General features: G+C 42.7%; 1 protein-coding gene across 5 annotated transcripts in view; it reads right to left on the bottom strand.

Moving 5' to 3' along the window:
* LOC309823473 (transducin-like enhancer protein 1) overlaps positions 1-22,444 on the bottom strand; it is an 89,768-nt gene that overhangs the window by 49,607 nt on the left and 17,717 nt on the right. For 3 of the 5 annotated variants that reach the window (XM_082655785.1, XM_082655781.1, XM_082655784.1), the window contains exons 5-6: positions 10,063-10,125; positions 8,073-8,177 (exon numbers count right to left, since the gene is read on the bottom strand). In XM_082655785.1, coding sequence (XP_082511911.1) covers positions 8,073-8,177; positions 10,063-10,125 — 168 coding nt within the window. The remainder of the gene's footprint in view (positions 1-8,072; positions 8,178-10,062; positions 10,126-22,444) is intronic. The other 2 variants (XM_082655782.1, XM_082655783.1) reach the window with 1 other exon arrangement.

Here is a 22,444-nt window from a genome sequence, read left to right as displayed (position 1 = left end):
ACAAACAGAAACGTCACATTTTACAAAACAATTTGGGAAAAGAGCTAAATGGGAACTTTTACATACTGTTCTGGTGCCTCAAAGGTGATTAGGGAAAGGTTTAGTTTGGGGCATAAGGAGATAACTGTACTTGTTCTTAACCCAAACAATTTGAATAGGCTGGGAAGGAGACAAGTAAAACAAACACCAAACACTGAGTTAGTGATACTGAAAACCCGCAAGGAATAAAATAACCTCATCCATGTCAAACAACAGCCACACATTTAGAATTTTAATTCACACTTTACCCAGTGCAGACTGGGTCAATTATGTTGCTATATGAAATTGACTTTGCCGTTTACATTCAGAGCCTTAATATAACTGTGCAGTGGTTTCTACATTTTTGTTTCTAAAACAGGTGTGGCACAGGGTTTATCACCACAGAGCTGCCTATACAAGTGGAAAGGACACCAGAATAAAAACGAAGGCCAACGTCCCTCTCATTCCCACTAGATGCTAATAAGTTCCTTATCACCAACCACTGAATTTCTGAAATTTAACCCACTTTATAACCTTTGGGAAAACTATGTCACACAGATCACAAACTGAACCCAACCAGAACTAAAACCATGCCCCAAAATAGCATCTTTAATGCTAAAAGCGTGACAGTAAGTGGCATTTATAGCACTTGGTATTTAAACACTTTTAAAGGGGGGGGGGGGAGTGAAAAGTAGCATTTATTGACAGTTCTCTCCAAGTCATCCTTGATTTTCTTCTATTTCTCTGTTCTTTAAAACACTCAGTTCTTATCTTGGGAGAGTGCAGAAAAAGAAAATTGGTGTGCTATGATAAACAAGTGGGAAAAGTGGGGAAGAGCTATGTGGCAGGAGAAACATCAAGGACACTACTACAGGAGTTATCTGAAAACCTCCCAATATGTGGATGGCCTCTCGCGTGAAGGGGACAAGGGTGATAAACAGGCAGAAACTGCTTGCTGGGGCCAAGAATTCGCAAGCCACTTGAAGACAATAAAATAAATAAATACATAAATCCATCGAGAGGCTCCATCTCGATGCAGGAGCCCACAGAAAATGAGATGCAGAAGCAACACTGATGGCCCGTACATAGGCAGGCACCAGGATGAAGGCCTAAAATTCTGAAAAGCATCTAAACTCGTCTTCACTGCTTCTGCATTTCAGCTAATCCGCACAGGCCAACTCATTCTGCATCACCCCCCCGACTTATTCATCCTACCTGCCCTGGGTGTCTGTTTCCGTCGTGACTTAAAAGACCTAAACTAGAATAAGTTTTTTAAAAGCCATGTTTACTTAGGTAGATCCATTTCTAAAACCATATAAGGTTTCAGTGAAAAGATGCTCGCATCATCAGCCATCAGAGAAATGCAAATCAAAACCACAAGTGAGACAGCGCGTCACACCCACCAGGAGGGCTAGAATCACAACAATGGACAATAACAAGTGTTGGGGAAGAAGCAGAGAAACTGGAATTCTCATCCACTGCTAGGGAGAATGTAAAATGGTACAGCCACTTGGCTGTTTAAGCTAAATGGAGTTACCATATGACCCAGAGTTCCATTCCTAGATATAAACACCAGATAAAAGAAAACATGTCCACATGTCCACAATCTGTACACAAATGTTCACAGCAGCATTATTCGTAACAGTCAAGAGGTGGAAACAACCTAAATGACCAGCAACTGATTGGATAAACAAATGCAGCATATTGATGCAATGGAGTATCATTCATCAATAAAAAGGACTGAAGTACTTGCTACAACATCTATAGACCTTGAAAACATTATGCAAGTGAAATAAGCCAGACACAAAAGGCCACATATCATATGATTCCATTTATATGAAATGTTCAGAACAGGCAAATCCACAGATAGAAAGATTAGTGGTTGCCAGGGGGTTCAGGGGAGGTGGCATGGGGCCTGACTACTAATGAATATGGGTTTATTTTTGGAGTGATGAAAATGTTCAAGAATTAGATAGTAGTGATGGCTGTGCAAGTCTGTGAATATAGTAAAAACCACTGAGCTGTGTGTGTTTAAAAGGGTGAATGATATGGTATGTTAAGTCATCTATCAATTTAAAAAAAACTGCATAGATCTAATTTCTAAAATGAGATGCTCAACTTTCTCTTCTGAAGATTTTTCTTCTTCCTCTGAAAAGAGGGAAAATGTTATAATGCCTTCTTCTAAGAAATCCAAATAAAAATCATACGAAAATATATGGGGAAATGAACAAGTAGACAATGCTTCAGTAAGTTTCCTGATAAATAAAAAGCACACTGCCCAATTCACTGGAACCCAGACACTGAAGCCAAGCTCTGCATTTGTCAGAGATACCTAGTTGTACCCTCAGTGGAAAAAAAAAAAAAAAAAAACTAGCTCGACCTAAAGGAGAGGTAGGATGCATAAAAGACTTCTCTGAGATACTGCACCATCTCTTTGGAAAATTAATAAAAGGGCTAGAATGGTGGAATTTAAGTGGCAGGTATGTCACTAAGTAGGAGCTGGAAGATCCATGTTTGTTGTCATCATTTTATTTACTCCCTTTGGTAGCAGGCTATGCATTATTCTCTCAGGGTGAATTTGTTTTATAAAGAAACTTACAGCTGGGTTATTGATGGGCTTTCCAGGGATTAACTGCATACTCATAAGAATAAGAGGCTAACCTCATCCTCTTAAACTTCCCACACTACAATCCTATAGATGTCTGACAGCTACAACCGGAGGAAAAAAATAATCCAACATTTTTGCTAATCCTTAAACCAGTCATCTCCTGCAACAATAGGGAGTCCTTTAGGTCTACAACTCAATCTCTCAAGGACAGAAAGGCTTCTTCTGCAGACACATCAGGAGTTTGTATTCACAGCCATCACCTACACAAATACACAGAGTCAGACACCACAGACTACCCTAGACTTCTTTTATTTCATACTAAGTTGTTTTAAAGTATAGAGAATTATAAATTTGCCTATGGAACAGGAGTATACACACATGACCAAGAACTGGTGCCCCAAACCTGAGCCCCATAGGCCTTGACAGAAGTTATATTCATGGAAAGTAAGTCAGATCACATCCAAATAAACGAGAAAGGACAAACAACGCTGCTTACATTAACCCCAAATTTCCCTGAGTTCCCTGATGTTCATAGCACTGCTATGGGAAATTGTTTAAATTTTCTTATATCCAACAGTCAGCATCAAGGCAGCTATCAGAAATCCAGCATTCTGTGGTAGGGGAACTGTTCATCTGTCCATGTCTTCTGACTCTTCTCTCCTTCCAATTCTATCACAAGGATCCCCGCCACCTCCCAGGGCCAGCAAAAGGCCTGGTGCCCTTTCCTCTCTACGTTGAGTAAGCAAGCCAGTGATGCCTTGTCCTCACATTTTTGCTTCTCAAACCCCTCCATCTGCTCCCCTAACTTAGCTTTCCGCCCTGGTTCTGAACTTTAATAAGTTTGTTCGTCAAAAGTTAAATGGCAGTGCTTTTGCACTTCTGAGTCCTTATTAAAAGTCATTCAAGCACGACAACTTAATGGCAGGAGCAGAGCATCTGGCTGGGTCTAATCTCAAACACCAACATCCATGTAACCACCAGAAAAGACAAAGGAGGAGGTGACCTGCTGCTAGGAGCAATCGCCCCTTCACAGGAGCTTGGCCAACTGGACCCAGAGATCTGCTACAGGTGCTGAGAGAAACCAGGCAGACAGAACCTCAGTTCAGGGTGTCAGCACCACATGCTCGTTGAAGGCTGCCAGCCAAGGTCTTACCCCCCACAAAAGCCATGCAAGGTAAATGGTATTATCCATTGTCCTGTAGAAGGACATTGGTAGAGGTTAACTGGCTGTACAACGTCACAAAGCTAAGAAGTGGCAGTGCCGGGACTTCCCTGGTGGTCCAGTGGTTAAGAATCCACCTTCCAATGCAGGGGACACAGGTCCAATCCCTGGTCTGGGAACTAAGATCCCACATGCCGCAGGGCAACTAAGCCCGTGTGCCACAACTACTGAGCACGCAGGCCACAACTAGACAGCCCTCGTGCCACAACTAGAGAGAAGCCCGTGCCCCGCAACGAAAGATCCCATGTGCCACAACCAAGACCCAATGCAGCCAAAAATAAAATAAATAAACATTTTTTTAAAAATAAAAATAAAAAGTGGCAGTGCAAAGTCCCAACCAAGTGCATCTCATCCTAGGCCCAGGCTTTGTCCAGGTTAACACAATACAAACGGTCTTAGAAAGATGAGCATAAAACACTGAGAAGTTAGGCAGTAGGTATTTGGTTAGAAATAGATATACAACTATGTAACTGTTTCAATAAAGAAAATCACACTCTGCTAATTATTCTTTTACTCTTCTACTTTTTAATCAAAAAGCAACCATGTTTCTTTAGGGGGGTGGGAAAACTTGGCTGAGAAGAAGCACAAGGGGACTTCCTGGGGAGGTGGGGACAATCTGCACCCAGAGAGGAATGTGGGCTACAGGGTGTGTGCATGCGCCAGTGATCAATCCGTACACTCAGGAGGTGTGCATCTCACCTGTGAATTACACATCATTTTTTTAAAAAATCTGTGTGTGTGCAGGATGTATATATCCATATCTATATTTATATGATTTATATTAATTATACGTGATATAAACCCAATTAAAAGATAACACTAATTATTTGGAATCCCAATCTCAACTTAAAATCAATTCTGTAGTATCAGAGCAGGTAGAAGAGAGCTCTTAGTTCCCAACTCCCCAAATACTACAATGGGGAGTGATCTGAAGAGCCCGTCCGTCAATTTTCCTTTCCTTCAGGCAGCCATTAGCTATCCCACAAATAAAATGTTACGTCAGTCAATAACCTACTTCGGTTTGAGCATTTTTAATAGCATTCCAAACTAAAAAAAAAATCTTTGAGGAATGCTGATTAAATTGTGGAGACTATCCTGATGTTTGGGGAAAAAAAAAAAACCACCAAGGTTCAAATACATAAGTTTCCTTCCCACAATGAACTTGTTTTCTCAAGTACAAGGGAGTTTGTGCCAAACCAAACAAACCCTGTATCTATTAAGATCTCTGCATTTTTATTGTTACAAGAACGTAACACGTTTAATAACAAAAGAGCTTATAAAAAGCAAAATTCAAAAAGTAAGGTTGCAGTTATTAGTCTGCCAATTACCAGATATGCCATCAGTCAAGCTGTTAAAAAAAGTATAACAAAAAATATCTCAATAGTTTCTCCAAGTATCAAATATCTAAGAAGCTTATCTTTCTTAAATACCAGGAATCTACGTAGGTTGAAGGCAGGTGCTGTGGTGAAAAAGATTTAAAATTCAGTATTTTCCGTCAGATATGAGAACTAAGTTTTCTATGCTGGTGAGAAATGGGCATCATTAATTCACGCTACAAAAATGGAAAAAACTATAACCTCTCTCTTCCTCCTAAAAGAGCAGCCACGGTCCCAGGACACAGCTGAGCTTACCTAGAAGCCTGGTGTCCTTGAGAAGATTTAACTTTTTCCAGGTTTGCTAAAGAGAAATATCTGTAGCCCTGTCAAGCAAGCAGTAAGCTCCTTGATTGTACCTTAAAGGGAATGAGAATGTTTCAGCTCATTTGCATTTTAAAGGGTACTCTTTCATGATCTTTCACACTTGTAATAGATGTCTAAACCGTTAAATTACTATTTCTTTTCTTAGCTTGAAAGTCGATGCAGACGAAGAGCATGGCCTCTCCCAGTGTTCTTTACCCTAAGTCGGTCCCTGAACAATACTGACAGCTGCTATCAAACCGGGCTGCATTTACCCTGCGCGCAGCTGCTGCTTGTAGGAACAGACAGCCTCCCAGAGCCTCCTCCCCTCTGGGGAGACAGGCTGACACACTGCATGTTCAATGAAGGGGTGCAAAGGTCTGCTGAATTGTCAACCCAATTTTATGCTACTTCGATTTTCCAGGACGCGCACAATTCCTTTCAAGCAAAAATCAAGCATATGCCACAGCATGAAACTTATGGTGCGGGATAATTATTGATCACTACAAACTTTAAAAGAGCCTGCTGACATAAATTAATATACTGATCCAAAAATTACAATTATAAAAGCCGCACATGCCAGTATGCTGAAGACCTGCAACTGGCGTTAGGTCTTGTGCTGGGCCCAATTCACTGATTTGGGTTATTGTTGCTAGCTATCGGAGCTAATCTGCCTTTATAATCTCAACAACATGTTTCCTGGACTAAAGCCATTCATAAAATTAGCGATTCATCTGCCCTTCCAGAACAACCTGCTATTTTTATTTTCTGATTCAACTCAAAATGAGTATTACCTATAAACATCTGGTTAACACAATTTCCTCCTTTCTAGTGGACAGGATTGGGCAGTGCCTTTGAGAATGTAAGAGTACAAAGTTTTACCATTGAGAAATGATACGTAAAAATTCAGAGCCTATCAGAAAACAAACATGTTCCACAAAGTGTAACTGGGTACTTGAGAACTGCCTTGCATATGTTTTCCTTTAATCAAAACAGGCTTTTCCATCCTCATTCATCTGGGCTAAAAATTTCTGTGCTCGAGCTACAAGTACAATTTGCTATTAGTCTTTGCTAATCAAACACGGTACATGCAAAAGTACCAGTGAATATTTGATTTGATCTCTGAAATAAAGCAATTCATTACACAAGAAAAGCGTACAGAAGGCGGCAGACAAATGCAGATGTAATTGTGTTTTTTGTTGAATGTGATTAGAGAGCCCACTAAGTAACAGTCAAAAATGTGACACTGAGGGGGAGAGATGCAGAGCCCAGACCTGTGGGGAAGAGGAGGGGAGAATTGTTTATGCAGAGCTAAGCTGTCAAGTGTAATAAAGCAGCTTGAATAAAATTTAAGCTGAAAATCCACTGAAGCTCCCCATTTCAGGGAGGAAAAAGCTATTAAAAGGAAATGAAGGTCACCCTCCCAGTTTATTTCACCTAATTGACTGCCAATAGCTTACCACAGGCAACCCGACTGCAGATCTGCAATTGAGAAACTGATGAAAGGAGAGTTTTCAAGCTGAGGCTCATTCTTTAATCCTCCTTGGCTCTTATGTTTTTTCTCCATCTCCAGTTGGGATGTAATTTTAAACCCTGATGGATTAACTGGTTCCATTGTCTGTGGCCATCACTGCACTATGGCACTCTTAATCCGTACAGCAGCATGTCTAATTATCATTACAAAGTGTCTGAGGGAACTATAAAGACCAGCAGGGCATCTTCTCACAAGCAATTAACATAAATTGATAAATGAGTGATTTGAATCCGCTCAAGGCACTCACATATGAATAAAATCAGCAAGGACGGTCGCTTATTTCAGCTACTTCTTTCGCTTAGTCTGGAAGGGCAGAAAACATGAGAACCGTCCTGGATCCTGCAGTGAGGGGGCGGGGGGATGAACTCATGCAGGGGATGGACCCAACAGTTCACCGGGCTCATTAATGCGGAGCAAATGACTTGTGATTGACAACCAGTTGCCAGCAAGGAGCACTGACTGAACTCAACCCAGGAGAGCAGAAACCTGGTGAAAGGCTAGAGGGCAGTAGGGCAGACAATCATCACTTCTTCAGCGGCAAGAGGGCTTTCTTTTCATTGGGGTGCCACTTAAAAATTCATGAAAGAGGCACAAGAAAAGCAAAACAGTTATGCATAGGTTCTAATACCCTGGGAAAGCAAAAGGCAAAAAAGCAAAAGACAACGAAATGAAATAATGCCGAGCTACGTCTTGACCTCACTGGGATCTAAAGTTTATACAACAGAAGTAAGGAAAGTACGTATTTAAAACCCTTGCCAAAGCTTTAACCTAAGGGAGCAGGATAGACTACATTTATTTTTCCATTGAAAAGAAGATTTATTTTTTCTTCCCCTCCTAAAAATGTTTCTATCATCTCCCTTATGCTAATCTTTCTTCCCCTACACACCTCAGCATACCTGACACTGCCACCCCCAGCTTATCAAATGGGTTAAGATCAAGCGACACAACATTATATATAGATAGATATATATTAAGCCAACAAATTAAGAAGAAATGAAAGCTGGTTATACACACTGTAGGAGGTAGACCTGGTAGGCCACGTACCCCGATGATGGCATTCAGCTCTGCCATGGTCACCTGTTTGGCACGTTCGACAGCCTGGGCCACCTGCTGTTGATGCTTTGAAAACAAGGAGAAGGAAAAGTGTTAGCAAGGCAGCCAAGACCTTCACTGTACCTTCCAACAATAAGACAAATGCCACATGAGGTGCAGACTGAAGTGTAATATGTCTTTAAATGTGAACTTGCTCGAGCACACATTGTTCCACAGAACACACAGACAAACGGCAAAGGAAAACAGAGCGGTGCATCCCTTAGTTCTAACCAACACCAGTTACCACTTTACTTCTGATGGGAATCTGGGGCTCAGAATGGTAGAAAGTCAAAGGAGGACATCAAAAATGGTAACGTGAGGCCTTAGAAAATAAACAGTATGGGATTTGGAAGATCACCCTGGTTCTCAGAATGGGTTTGCTATGATAAGTTTGAGCAGGAAAAGTTTACAGCCATTTAAAAACACCCCTTTTGATACTTAAAATGTAAATATTAAGCCTGCAATCACTTCTCTGGTCAACAAATCTCAACCCACCAGTTGGTTTTTGGAAACTCTGGGAATTCCTCTCCTCCTTTAACCCCTAGATGTTTCACCCTCCACAGGGGAAAGGAAAGACCCCGCCCCCCGCCCTCCCCACACACACTCTGAGATCACAGGCTGGAAATAGCCTGCGCACCTCCCAGCTGCACCCACAAATAAAAACAAAGCCACAGGTCTCTTTGGGAGAAAGGAGACTGTAGCAGAGACCAGGATTACTAAAATCTAATGAACAACAGGCTTCAAAAGGCCAACAGGGGACCTCCCTGATGGCGCAGCGGTTAAAAATCCACCTGCCAATGCAGGGGACTCGGGTTCGAGTCCTGGTCCGGGAAGATCCCACATGCCGCGGAGCAGCTGAGCCCACGAGCCACAACTACTGAAGCCCGCATGCCTAGAGCCCATGCTCCGCAACAAGAGAAGCCCGCGCTCCGCAACAAAGAGTAGCCCCCGCTCGCCGCAACTAGAGAAAGTCCAAGTGCAGCAAGAAGACCCAACGCAGCCAAAAATAAATTTTTTAAAAAAAAAGGCCAACAAATCTAAACTGTAACATCGAGTAAATAATATGCTGGAAAAGGCTGCCATAATAACAGCAGAGATGGTGCTACCCAGCATGGAAAAGTAGATGCCAATGAGAGCAAACACTCAGTATTCCAGCTCCAAGGCCCATAAGTTTTTCACTGTCTCAAGATATAAGCATCCTGTACACACTTAAAACAGTTTTGCATTTATTAGCTTGTATCCAAAAGTAAAGGCAAAACTAAAACATAACTAGCTTTGAGTCATAGATTACTCACATAAAGAGCTTTTCCCTCTCAAATATTAAGGGTAAACTTCTATTACTTTGTAACTTAATAAAATGGCTTATATATGTATATTAACTCCATAAGCTAAAGTAACATGAACAGGTAACATGAATGGTCTTATCCTTAATAGTATTGGCATCCACTCCCTCCATGGACAGCATTAAGTCAATCTGCCCCGAGGTACAAGGACAAAGGAAATACCTGCTCCCGTGGTCAAGTCAACCCTGATGGAACCATTTTTAAAATGCAGTAAACGAAAAGCTCTCTAGAGAAAGGACACGTGAATCATCAGTAGCTATCAAGCTTATTTATACTACTCCTCTGAGGAAAGAAAAGCTTTATGCTTGATAGTCGTTTTGCAGTTTTCCACAGAAAAAAATTAATTTAAGGTTGAGCTATTGTCACCACTTCTGTTCTGTTAGATGGGACAGCAGGGGGTTTACACACCCAGATCTGTTAGATGGGACAGCAGGGGGTTTACACACTTCAGCTGTAACAGATGTTCTTCACACTTGTTCCTCGTGATAAAATTAACATCTTAAAACTAGCTAATTTGCAAACAGAGAAGCAACATAATTGCACTTTAACAGCTGAACAGTTTTACTTACTTCCTGAGACAGAAATGGGATGACTTGTGCACAAATCGTATTCAATCTCTTGGCGATTTCAGTCTATAAAGACAAAGCGATATAAATGTTTAGTATATTTCATAATCAGTTCAGAAAGATAAAACTTCATACCCAACATCTGAGTCCTCTACTGCCTCACTCTTGAGGGCATAAAATTGCTTTCCCAGGCTATGTTAGCAATATTTATCTTGAGATAAACAGCAGATATTAATCCCACTTGCAAAGTAAGACATAATTGCACGCGTTATTGGTCACTTAAGAGATAATGGGTAGTTTAATTGAGCTGGAAAATCTACACGGTTTAAGGCTATGTAATCATTTAACCTGGTGGGATTGCAAACCTCTCCGAACACTTATTCAATAACGGCATATCAGGGCACATTCATACAACAAGTTCATTCAAGCCGGAGTCAGAACCCTGGGGAGCAGGGGCACCGCCAAAGCAGTCTAGCTCTCAAGATAAGGTCTAGAGCAAGTGGAAGAACACATCCTTCCCACTTGTCTCAATGCCTGCACAACTGAAAGAGGACGTTAATGTTTGGAAGGCTTCGCTGAGCCTCAAAATTTCAAACAAGCCCAGAAAACACTGCTGAAACAGGACTCAAGTCCAGAGTGACAGTCAAGTCAAGGTATTCTGGCTATCTGTGAAGTTTCACCACAATTCCACATCAAATGCCAGGACCTCACTGACAGGGCCCACGGTTCCACTGAGTTTAGGAAAATGTGTCCTGAGTGTCTGCAGCACGGGCTGTTCTAGAGAAAGTAAGAAAAGTCCCTGCTCAGCTCCAAACGCACAGCAGTCCCTCTACAAGAGGGACAAACTGGCAAAGAAGGGAATGAAGTGTGCTCTGCTCCCAGGCTAGGGTAGGATCCACATGCCCACCCACCTCCAACACCCTCCAGTAATGCAAAGGAGCCCTGCTTTCCTCTAACTCTGAAGAACCAGTTCTGCTTTAAAAAAAAAAAAAAAAAGTCATCTGAAGAGTCCCACATAGGCCTTATTTATTTCATCATTTTATGTCAATGCTTACTAATGCTGCCTCTATTACTGAATTAGGCAATGAAAAGCATTACGAGGAGAAGAAAATTATGAAGCGCAAAATCCATGCCCTTAAGAAAGAGAGAATGGAATAAGTGAGACAAAGTAGAAACCTCAGGAACTGTATAATCAAGTACATAAAAAAGAGCTGCCTTTTGTCCTCTGAGATGATTCCAGTTAACTGAGCAACAAGCCTTTGGTTTTATGGGATTGGATTTAGGCCAACCCAACTCAATTCTCCCTGACCACCAATGAGATAGGGTTACAGACAGTGCCTCGGAAGAAATGTACTGGAAGGGGAAAGGACTGGTATAGAGAACAAACCCATGACCTTGCTCGAACAAGCGGGGCAAGCAGATACGTACATGCAAAAAGGGTGCAGCTGTACTAGGTGCAAACACAGAACTGGGTCAGTCCTACCCAGTTCATTTGATCACAGCCACCCACTCAAGCTAACTCAAGGTCATGAAAGCATGGGCGGGCTACCCTTGCCTTTGCACCAGGGTTCTACACTATATATCTGGGTAGATGTAAAGGAGTAGGGATGCCCTCTGTGGACTCTGAGGTCCTTGCTCCCCACTTCCTACCTGCCATACATTCCAGCAGCATTCTGTACTTTTCCCATCTCTAAAATTCCCTTCATGTTTTCCAATTTTAAAAATGACATCCGCTCACTTTGAGCACATACACACAGATGTATATTATATAGAAATATACAAGAAAGTTAAAATAACCCTAAGTCCACCATCCAGAGATTACCACAGTAACGTTCTGGTGATCCTGGGAAGCAGCACCACAGGCTCTCATTACCTGTGTGCGCACAAGCCCAGAGTGGAGAGAGACACTTGGATACCAAGGGGTCCCAATACGTATACTGCTTTTCCGTAATTTGTTATTTCCACTCAATAAAAACAGATATGAATAAGGACATCATCAATATATCCCACTTGGGCTTCCCTGGTGGCGCAGTGGTTGAGAGTCCACCTGCCCAGGCAGGGGACACAGGTTCGTGCCCCGGTCTGGGAAGATCCCACATGCCGCGGAGCGGCTGGGCCTGTGAGCCATGGCCACCGAGCCTGCACGTCCGGAGCCTGTGCTCCGCAACGGGAGAGGCCACAGCAGTGAGAGGCCCGGGTACCACACACACACACAAAAATATATCCCACTATACAAGCGGACGGGTGTCTGAACACTCCCAATATCAGGGGATATTTATGTTTCACCTAATTTTCCACAATTACACACTGCATGTCGAATAACTCTCTCCCTGGATCTCTAAAAGGAATCTCTAGAAGTGAAATCGCCAGGTCAAAGTGTATGCATATTTTAAACTGTAACGCATGCTGATAAACTGCCCAGCAGAGAAGCTTACCAATTTACATCATCACCAGTCTATGAGGGTGCCTGCTCCCCCACCCAGTGTCAATACTGGGTTTTGTTAACCTTTTAAAAATCTTTATCCATCTAATAGATTTTAAAATGACCTCATTTTTATTTGCATTACTTGGATTCTTCCTGAAGTTAAACATCTTTTCATATATTGACTGGTCCACTTTATTTTTCCTTTCTCTTTTTTTCTTTTGGTATTTATTCATCCTTGTCTTTTGGTAGTAGTTCTTTCCATATGACAAATACTGACTTTTCCAGTTTTTCCACCTTGTTACCTGTCTTTCAACCTTGCTTATGATGGATTTTTTGCTGTGCATAACTTTGTTTCTACGTGGTCAAACTAAAAAATAGTCTTCCTACGTTCCTGGCCTTTGGGTCAGGATTAGAACACCCCCAAATTACAGAAGCCATTCTTAATTTTCTTCTAGTGCTGCTATGGCTGTACTTTCTGCAGTTAATCACTTGACCTACAGGGAATTTACTTTAGTTTAAGAAGGAAAGATGATCTCCTCTTTAATTAATAATTATATATGTTATTACATAGAGTGGCTTCAAGGTAGAAGTGAACTTGACTGTCAGGGAACAGTTAAGACCTGGTCTGAATGAAATCAACTTGTAAACCTTTAACATTAAACATTTAATATTAAGAACAAAATAAAAGAAGTACAGATTAAAGCACAGACCATATAAATTGAGTTAGAGTAGCTAAGACTGAAACAGGAGGACCAGGGTTAAAGTTCAAAGCTCAAACTGATGAAGAAACATCAAAAGCCATACCATTTGTCCTGGGAATTCTAAATAAATGGTCTGGAGAAGAAACGGAAATAAGAACAACAGAGAAGGATCTTATCCCAGCTGTCTCCTCCCTCTGCCATGTCTATAAACCCTAATCTTAAAACTAGCCTCTGACAAGTGAGTTTAACTTTGATCAAGGAGGCCTGGATTCAAATCTTACCTCTGATTTACCTTAAAATTCTCCGAGCCGGCTATAGAGTACCTACTCCTAGCAGCGTGAGGATGCATCTTATTTCCCTGACGGTGCTTTGGGAGGTCTAAGACATCACCAGCCCTTAAAATAGTCTGGATGGCAGCATAAAAACTGACAGTGATTCTTTAGTATTATCTCTTGCTTCAACACAACGGTATTCTGATAAGAACTTTAATTTAGCACAAATTAACAAGTAGTAGTGTTTTCCACCCGTGCTTCTATTCCTGACCACAGAGTTTACAAGCAGGTTAAACTGTATAGTTGACCCTGCTTAAGCAGGTGTTGAGAAAGTTCTGTAATCTTTTCAGACTGCCTTCTTTCTACCTCTTCCAAAGACTAGACAACTCCAGTGGGGGGAAAAAACAAACAAACTGCAGGCTAACTGTATTTCCCACCTGGAAATCATTTTCCTGCCCAAAGCTGAAGACGTATGTGGTACCTGCTAACAGTCATAACGTTTATAAGTAAACTTACCCTGTGCCTGTACTTCTGACACCATGTAAGGCAACAAAACTAAGTCAGCATTCAAGAGCTAGCCCTAAACCAGATTTGTGTGGAAACTTTGTGCCCAGAAACTTAACCAGCTTGGTTAAGGCCCCAGCATCAGGCCTTACTTCAGGGACAGCCACCACCCACTGAGGCAGCAGGAAGCAGGAGTCCAAATTATCTGTCTAGAACCAGCTTTTATTCTCCCTGTCAAGGCCAACTCCCTTCTCACTGACTTGCTTATGGTAACACGGTTGGCTCTCATAATCCAAACACTTGGGTTTGCATCTCAGCACACTAGTATTAGGTGTCCTGAGATAAGTCACTTCAACCACTGAGCCCCAGGGTCTCTTATCACCAACCTACTTCAGTGTTTCAGCAGAATCAAGTAAGCTAATATGTAAACTACAGCTGCACTATTACGAAGTGCTTTGCTCTTATCCCAATCCTTCAAGGCCTACCTCAAATCCATGTAGAAGCTGCCTGTCTCCCATAACACCAATAGACAAACTCTAGGCCCTTCAAGATCCCCCAAAGCATTTACCATCATTTGGCAAACTAAGACTTTATGTTTAAAATCACATCTTACGTGAAGCTTCTGGACAGTTTCCTAACAGCTTCCAGCATCGAGTCTTCTCAACATAACAGGGAAGCAGAAGGCTCTGGCTGAACGCTTTGATACAGCTCCTCGCTGAATCCTCCCCACCAAAACTGACCAGAGGGTACACATTCCACATGGGGGACTTTCAAAGGAATGCCTCGCTGAACCAAAACGGAATCCCCGTACACCCTAAATTCAATGACCAAGATGTAACCACAAAAACCGTTCCTAACCAGTGTCAGAATAAAATTCTGTTTATAGTAAGAAATTGCGTCTTAGTAGGTACAAGATTCAGGTACATGTATATTTTAACTGAGTTAAATAGGCCAAATATCTCAAAGGCCAGCAACGAACCAAACCCTGGTACATGTTGCAGAGCTCTTAAACTGAAGACATGTTCTTCTGAGCACCTGAACTTCAGTTTTTAGACTTCATGATTCCTAAAAGCTCGGCTTTCCACCTTTTCATACTCCTCCCACCTCATCTAATTTCCAGACTGAAGAGCCAGCCTGCTCCCCAACGGCTGCCCACTTCTCCACTACACACAGAGTAATATATAATGAAGGTTGTTGTAGGCTGAAAGCAGGGCGAGCACTGCTTAAGAGTAACTGCCCATGGGTCTCAAAGCAACACAATGGCACCTGGCCCAAAGTCAGCTTACGGAGGGGAAACTCCACCACCATTAAATTGCAAATTGATGGATCATAAAAAATGCCGCTTATGCTGAGGGCTGGCAAACTGATCTTTCTGTTTCCTCAAACCACGCAGGAGGCCAAGAGAAAAACACAGTGGAGAGCTGGTAAGAAGTGCCTGGCAACAGATAAACAGGCAAGAATATGAAAACAAAGCGCACAAAAGGAAATAGATAATCTCTAAATCCCTTCTGACGAGAAGGTTCAGAGTCTGTGAAATGACAGCCTTCAATACAGAAAAATGTTCAACCTCACCAGCAACCAAATAAAATGCAAATGTTGTTGTAAGTAAAGTGGGTCATTCTGCACCAGTTAAGTTAGTTTATTAAAAATAAATTAATGAAATCCAACGATGATGAGTCTTCTGGGAAACTGGAGCAATCACACATTACTGATGACAGAGTAAATCGGTACAGTTGTCTTGGAAAGCAACCGGGCAATGTGTTTCAAGTGCATGAAATTATTCAAACCTTTTGGTAAGGCTTCCCACAGCTAAAAATTTATCATAAGGAAATAGTTCAAATGAAAAGCATTCCATGCATGAAGTTGCTCACTGCAGCACGAGTTTCAAAGCAAAAGAGGAAAAGTCAGGTAAAAATATAACAGTCGTTCAACACGTCACAACCATCTGCAGCTTTTTAAAAACTTAACATTTGCCCTCCTGATAAATCAGTTGTCTAGTACTAGGAGAAAGGGTTAAATACACGACATCAACCCAAAGCCAAGGCAAGTAACCATTTTAAAGTCATGTTTATGATAATGATGCTTAAATGGCCAACACATTTACTAGATGAAGCAGGAGGGGAAGAACAAAGCTGTGCTGTTAGTGTGACTGTTTTTTGTTTGTTTTACAACATATGCATGTGGCCAAGCGCTGTAATTTGATACCCCAAATAAAACCAGTGATTATCCTGCTGTAGCCGGGTTATCAGTGCCATTTTCCCCCCTCCAGTGACCTTGTAGATGCCGCCCTTGATTTATCGTTTGGATGTATTATTAAACAGGGAAGGGAGCAAAGGGTGATCAGGCCCACCACTCCTGTGATTGACCCTGGCACTGAGTCACAAGGATGCTGGCAAACCCTGAAACCCTTTGGGTGCCCGGCCCTCTAACAATCTTCATGTCACATACGGAGAAGTCAATGCCTAAAGGAAATGATTTGCCCAGGATCATAAAGATTAAAAGCCACGTTGCTGCCTAGTCCTTTCTCCAGGAAGCAGAAGTGGGAAATTGGAACATACTCTAGACCAGAAACAAAGCTGATGTACTCAGCCTTGTTTGCAAAGCAATACAGCCCTAACAGGACGACAGCAGTACAAGGCCAAGGCCATGTCATCGCTCAGCCAACAACGGTACTACAACAAGTGGCCCCAGTCTGTCACTGACAGGGTCACTGTACTCCTGCTGTCTTTGGCAGAAGTACAGTGCAAGGCAAAGTAGGCATTTCACAAGGAGCCACAGTTATAAATTGCAAACCTTGAATAAACAAGTAGCAGCCGAACTGCACTTTTGTCCTCCCCTTCGCAGGCAAAGAGAATTAGTGCCTCAGCCCTAACATCAGACAACCTGGCCCATCAATAAAGCAAAATCCACAAAAACACATCCTCAAGTACATCTCTATTTCCTGAAGATGACATCTGATGTGCCTAAAGAAAATTCAAGGCGTTTGACTAAAACTGCATACCCAAAATGATATACGCAAATCTGCAAATAAACTTCCAACACTCCCCCACCCCTTTACAGGAGGGGGAAAGGCTTCTTGGCCTCGAGACCTCCTTCAGAACACTGGCGAGTCACCAGACCATCTCCCATCCTAGCACCATGCTTCACCAGCACACTCATGAAAAGCGAATTTTATCTGAAGTTCTAATGCATCAGAGTAGCTCTGTTTAAAATATAATGACGTCGATAAATGACTAACCACAATTTGGGGGAAATCCAAATGAAAAGGACTTGGGGTCTCTAAGCTGATGACATAATGGTTATGAGGTTATCGGCGGTTTTCAAACGTAAGAATGCATCAGGATCACCTGAAAGGCTTGGTAAAACAGACAGCTGGGCCCACGCCTAGAGTTTCTCAGCCAGGAGGTCTGGGGCCCCAGCATCTGTATTTCTAACAAGGCCCCAGGTGCTCTGCAGCTTGTTGGACTAGGGACCACACTTTGAGAACAGTGCCAATGAATAACCATGACAGCGGCAGCATCTACTGGTTAGTACACACCAGCTCCAATTACATCCAGGGTCTAAGCGTCAGTCAGCGTAGGTGCCCTTGGAGAGTGGACCGGAAGGTTAAAATAACTCACCTAGGTCAGAAACAGGAGGGGAGGTCAGGCCTGCCTTTCTCCAAAGCCTTGCCACAGTGAGAGATGACCGCCTTTCTCCACACTTTTTTTTTTTTTTTTTGCAGTACGCGGGCCTCTCACTGTTGTGGCCTCTCCCGTTGCGGAGCACAGGCTCCGGACGCGCAGGCTCAGCGGCCATGGCTCACGGGCCCAGCCGCTCCGCGCATGTGGGATCTTCCGGACCGGGGCACGAACCCGTGTCCCCTGCATCGGCAGGCAGACTCTCAACCACTGCGCCACCAGGGAAGCCCTTTTTTTTTTTTTAACATCTTTATTGGAGTATAATTGCTTTACAATGGTGTTAGTTTCTGCTTTATAACAAAGTGATGAATCAGTTATACATATACATATGTTCCCATATATCTTCCCTCTTGCGTCTCCCTCCCTCCCACCCTCCCTATCCCACCCCTCTAGGTGGTCACAAAGCACCAAGCTGATCTCCCTGTGCTATGCGGCTGCTTCCCACTAGCTATCTATTTTACGTTTGGTAGTGTATATACGTTCATGCCACTCTCTCACTTTGTCCCAGCTTACCCTTCCCCCTCCCCATATCCTCAAGTCCATTCTCTAGTAGGTCTGTATCTTTATTCCCATCTTACCCCTAGGTTCTTCATGACATTTTTTTCTTAGATTCCATATATATCTGTTAGCATATGGTATTTGTCTTTCTCTTTCTGACTTACTTCACTCTGTATGACAGACTCTACGTCCATCCACCTCACTACAAATAACTCAATTTCGTTTCTTTTTATGGCTGAGTAATATTCCATTGTATATATGTGCCACATCTTCTTTATCCATTCATCCGATGATGGGCACTTAGGCTGCTTCCATCTCCTGGCTATTGTCAATAGAGCTGCAATGAACATTTTGGTACATGACTCTTTTGGAATTATAGTTTTCTCAGGGGATATGCCCAGTAGTGGGATTGCTGGGTCATATGGTAGTTCTATTTATAGTTTTTTAAGGAACCTCCATACTGTTCTCCATAGTGGCTGAACCAATTCACATTCCCACCAGCAGTGCAAGAGTGTTCCCTTTTCTCCACACCCTCTCCAGCATTTATTGTTTGTAGATTTCTTGATGATGGCCATTCTGACTGGTGTGAGATGATATCTCATTGTAGTTTTGATTTGCATTTCTCTAATGATTAAGGATGTTGAGCATCCTTTCATGTGTTTGTTGGCAATCTGTATATCTTCTTTGGAGAAATGTCTATTTAGGTCTTCTGCCCATTTTTGGATTGGGTTGTTTGTTTTTTTGTTATCCAGCTGCATGAGCTGCTTGTAAATTTTGGAAATTAATCCTCTGTCAGTTGCTTCATTTGCAAATATTTTTTCCCATTCTGAGGGTTGTCTTTTGGTCTTGTTTATGGTTTCCTTTGCTGTGCAAAAGCTTTGAAGTTTCATTAGGTCCCATTTGTTTATTTTTGTTTTTATTTCCATTTCCCTAGGAGGTGGGTCAAAAAGGATCTTGCTGTGATTTATGTCCTAGAGTGTTCTGCCTATGTTTTCCTCTAAGAGTTTGATAGTTTCTGGCCTCACATTTATGTCTTTAATCCATTTTGAGCTTATTTTTGTGTATGGTGTTAGGGAGTGTTCTAATCTCATACTTTTACATGTACCTCCACACATTTTTACAAAACAAAACCAAGGCAAGAACACAAACTGGGGCTGGAGGAACCCATCTGACTACTGTGGGAAACCTCAAACAATATTCATTCAAATGAGTCCACCTGTGGCAATGTAATCTTGCCCCTTCTTCAACCTGATGATTAAAGCAAAACAAAGAGTACCAGATGACAGAACCCCATCAGTGGCTCAATTAATCAGAACACAAGTCGCCAATTATGGGCAGATCCTAACTTTTATGTTCCGTCTCCCCCCTCATTTGGCAGCTCCTGCAAGCAAGCATTCTAAACCCCAGCCCTTTCCAAAGGGGCACAGACTCTCTCCTTTCACTGCTCACCTTTCACACTCACAGCTTCTCTCCAAACAAGAAGGGGTTAAAATAAAGGGAATGAATAACCTGCTGAAGGCTGCCGAGGCGAGACAGCAACACTAATTGCTCCCGTACTCCCGCTCCTCGAGAGGCAGATTGCAAGGGCTCGCATCTCCAGAGAAAGCTCTGGGATCTTCGCAGCAGCTCTCAGCAGAGCAACTCAAGTGCCCTTAATTGTTTATGTTCTTAATGCAGAGCCTCTTGAATGCATTCATTTTTAATAGCAGGCTTGAGTGTGGGGCCCATCAAAGAATGACAAAGCAACTCTATTCACTGGTCCTCCTTCTTGCAATGACGGTCTTCTGATTTATTTGCAAATGACAAGCTTGGCAGGCTCCACTTGAGGGCTGCCCTCTTTTTTTTTTTTTTTTTAAGAATTCAGTTGCATTTTCCATGATGAAGTTGAGTCTGCAACGCTGTGTATTTGTGTAAATTCTTCCTCCTTCAGTTCCTTCTAATTAATGACTTAAATGTTTTGACCCAACTGTTGCCAAGCAGTGCATTTGGGCTTCACTTTGTCATTCTGGTAAAGATGCATCCTTGACAAAAGCATCGCAGCTGTTTCAGTGCCTGAACAGCACATTTCCATCATTCAGAAACCCTTGTTATGGAGTTCAGAAAGTGCTGTTCACAGGAAATTGTAATGACTTGTCCCATGATGGAAAAAGACAGCGTTCGGTGGTGTCAAAGGAAAATGCACTCTTGTGCACCACAAGAAGGGTTTCAAGACAAACGCCACGGGGTGAATCACGGAACGCTACCGTGAAGTCACCACCTATTGTTCTGGGAATGGAAAGAGAGCAAGCCTACACCTTTCACCTTCTTCACAGGTCTTAGTCATTAGGGAGCTCATGAGAAATTAGATAATATCATACAGTAGCAGGAAGATCAGTGGGAGGAAGAGCCAGCTACATCATCATGGCATGAAGGCTAAAATTACAATTACGAAAATAAAATATGCCTATGTAAAGACAAAGACTGCACGGGCATATGCAAAAACCAAGTCGCCTCGGAAAACCAGGTTTATGAGAATGGTCTTTATTCAGAACTTGGAATGTTATTTTCCTCGCAATAACACTTAAACCCTTTCCTTTTCATCATGGCAATCTTTTAGGCCTGTGTAACCCGTCTTTGGTTGGTACTGACTTCCAAGGGTCTGTGTCGCTATGTCCCTGACTTCCATCATGACAAAGCAAACACCCAGTACCCACAACTATAAAGCACAATTTATCATTAGCTTTAGCACTTCTCATCATCCCCTTCCCCACATCTTGTTTGGAAATCACTGAATAAGCAGTTTGGTGTGAATGTTTCCCTAACAGGTTGGAATCTTCAGCCAATCTAGAGAGTGGGAAAGGAATTTCCTGCCTTAGGTGACCATGGGACCGTGGTTTCCTAATTTTAAAAACATGCTACAGCTGAATGACCCACACACACGAAGGACGGCTGCCACTCTTCTTCCAGAGCAACTTCGTAGGGAAAGCAGCTACTCCGTCAAGAGGCCTATGCCATCAAAGCCGTGTGGCATGGCAGCAGAATGGCCCCAAGTTAGACAGACGTGTGTGTGTGCATGCGTTGCTAAGGCCATCTGAGTCCCAAACTCAGTCTCAGTTGGGAAGCCCCATCCCTGGGCCTTCTTCCTCACAGGCTGAGCTGCTGGAGAGGTGGTCCTCTGGGAAGGAAGGCAAGGTTCCTGGCATTCCAAGTGGAAACCTGGGATTCTCTTTTCCATCAACACCATGTGCCAAGAAACCTGCGAAGCTCCAGAATGCAATTTACCCCCCAGAGTGGCCAGAAGATGAATTTGAAGGGAGGGGGCTCTACTGCAAACTGGGAATCGGCCTCTGCCTCAAGAACAGTGCTCTGCTGAACCCAGCAAGTGCCAGAGGGGCATCAAAGGCTGGCAGCCACTGAGGCAGAGACAGAACTTGTGCGCAGCGAAGTCAACAGTGGAAAAAAGAAATATTTTCTCAAAAACACCTTAGGGGGCTTCCCTGGTGGTGCAGTGGTTGAGAATCTGCCTGCTAACGCAGGGGACACGGGTTTGAGCCCTGATCTGGGAGGATCCCACATGCCGCAGAGCAGCTAGGCCCGTGAGCCACAACTACTGAGCCTGCGCGTCTGGAGCCTGTGCTCCGCAACAAGAGAGGCCGCGAGGGTGAGAGGCCCGCGCACCGCGATGAAGAGTGGCCCCCGCTTGCCACAACTAGAGAAAGCCCACGCACAGAAACGAAGACCCAACACAGCAAAAATAAATTAATTAATTAATAAACTCCTACCCCCAACATCTTCTTTAAAAAACACCTTAGGATCATAACTGAAATGAAATCTGGGAGGCTGGAGAAAATTTTCAAAGCATACCCTTTTGGAAAAGTTTTAAGTATTTACAAGATGGTAAGTACAAGGATACTAGACAACAGACTTCATGAATGCATTCAAAAGTCACAGAATATTAACTCAGCCAGCTATGCAGGTGGAGGCAAGGAGAAATATTTTAAATACAAATTAATTCTTTTTTTTTTTTTTCCTTTGGCCGCCCTGTATGGCATGCTGGACCTTAGTTCCCTGACCAGGGATCCAACCTGCACCCCTGCATTGGAAGCATGGAGTCTTAACCCCTGGATCACCAGGGAAGTCCCCACAAATTAACTCTTAAAAAAACAAAATAAACTGATCATCACAACACAATACAATCCACAGAGAAATCTAAGCAAGAGAAAAATAATCATCATTTCTCCAAGATAACAATCAAGCTAAGTTCAGGAAAACAAAGTGTGCTCTATGAGGATAATTTACTCAGGGTTACTTGGATTGACCAGGAGT

The sequence above is a fragment of the Grampus griseus genome, assembly GCF_964374135.1.
Source record: "Grampus griseus genome assembly, chromosome: 6".
In the NCBI taxonomy this organism is placed as follows: Eukaryota; Metazoa; Chordata; class Mammalia; order Artiodactyla; family Delphinidae; genus Grampus; species Grampus griseus.
Note: the sequence above shows the minus strand (reverse complement) of the source record. Positions and strands in the feature narration are given on the sequence as shown.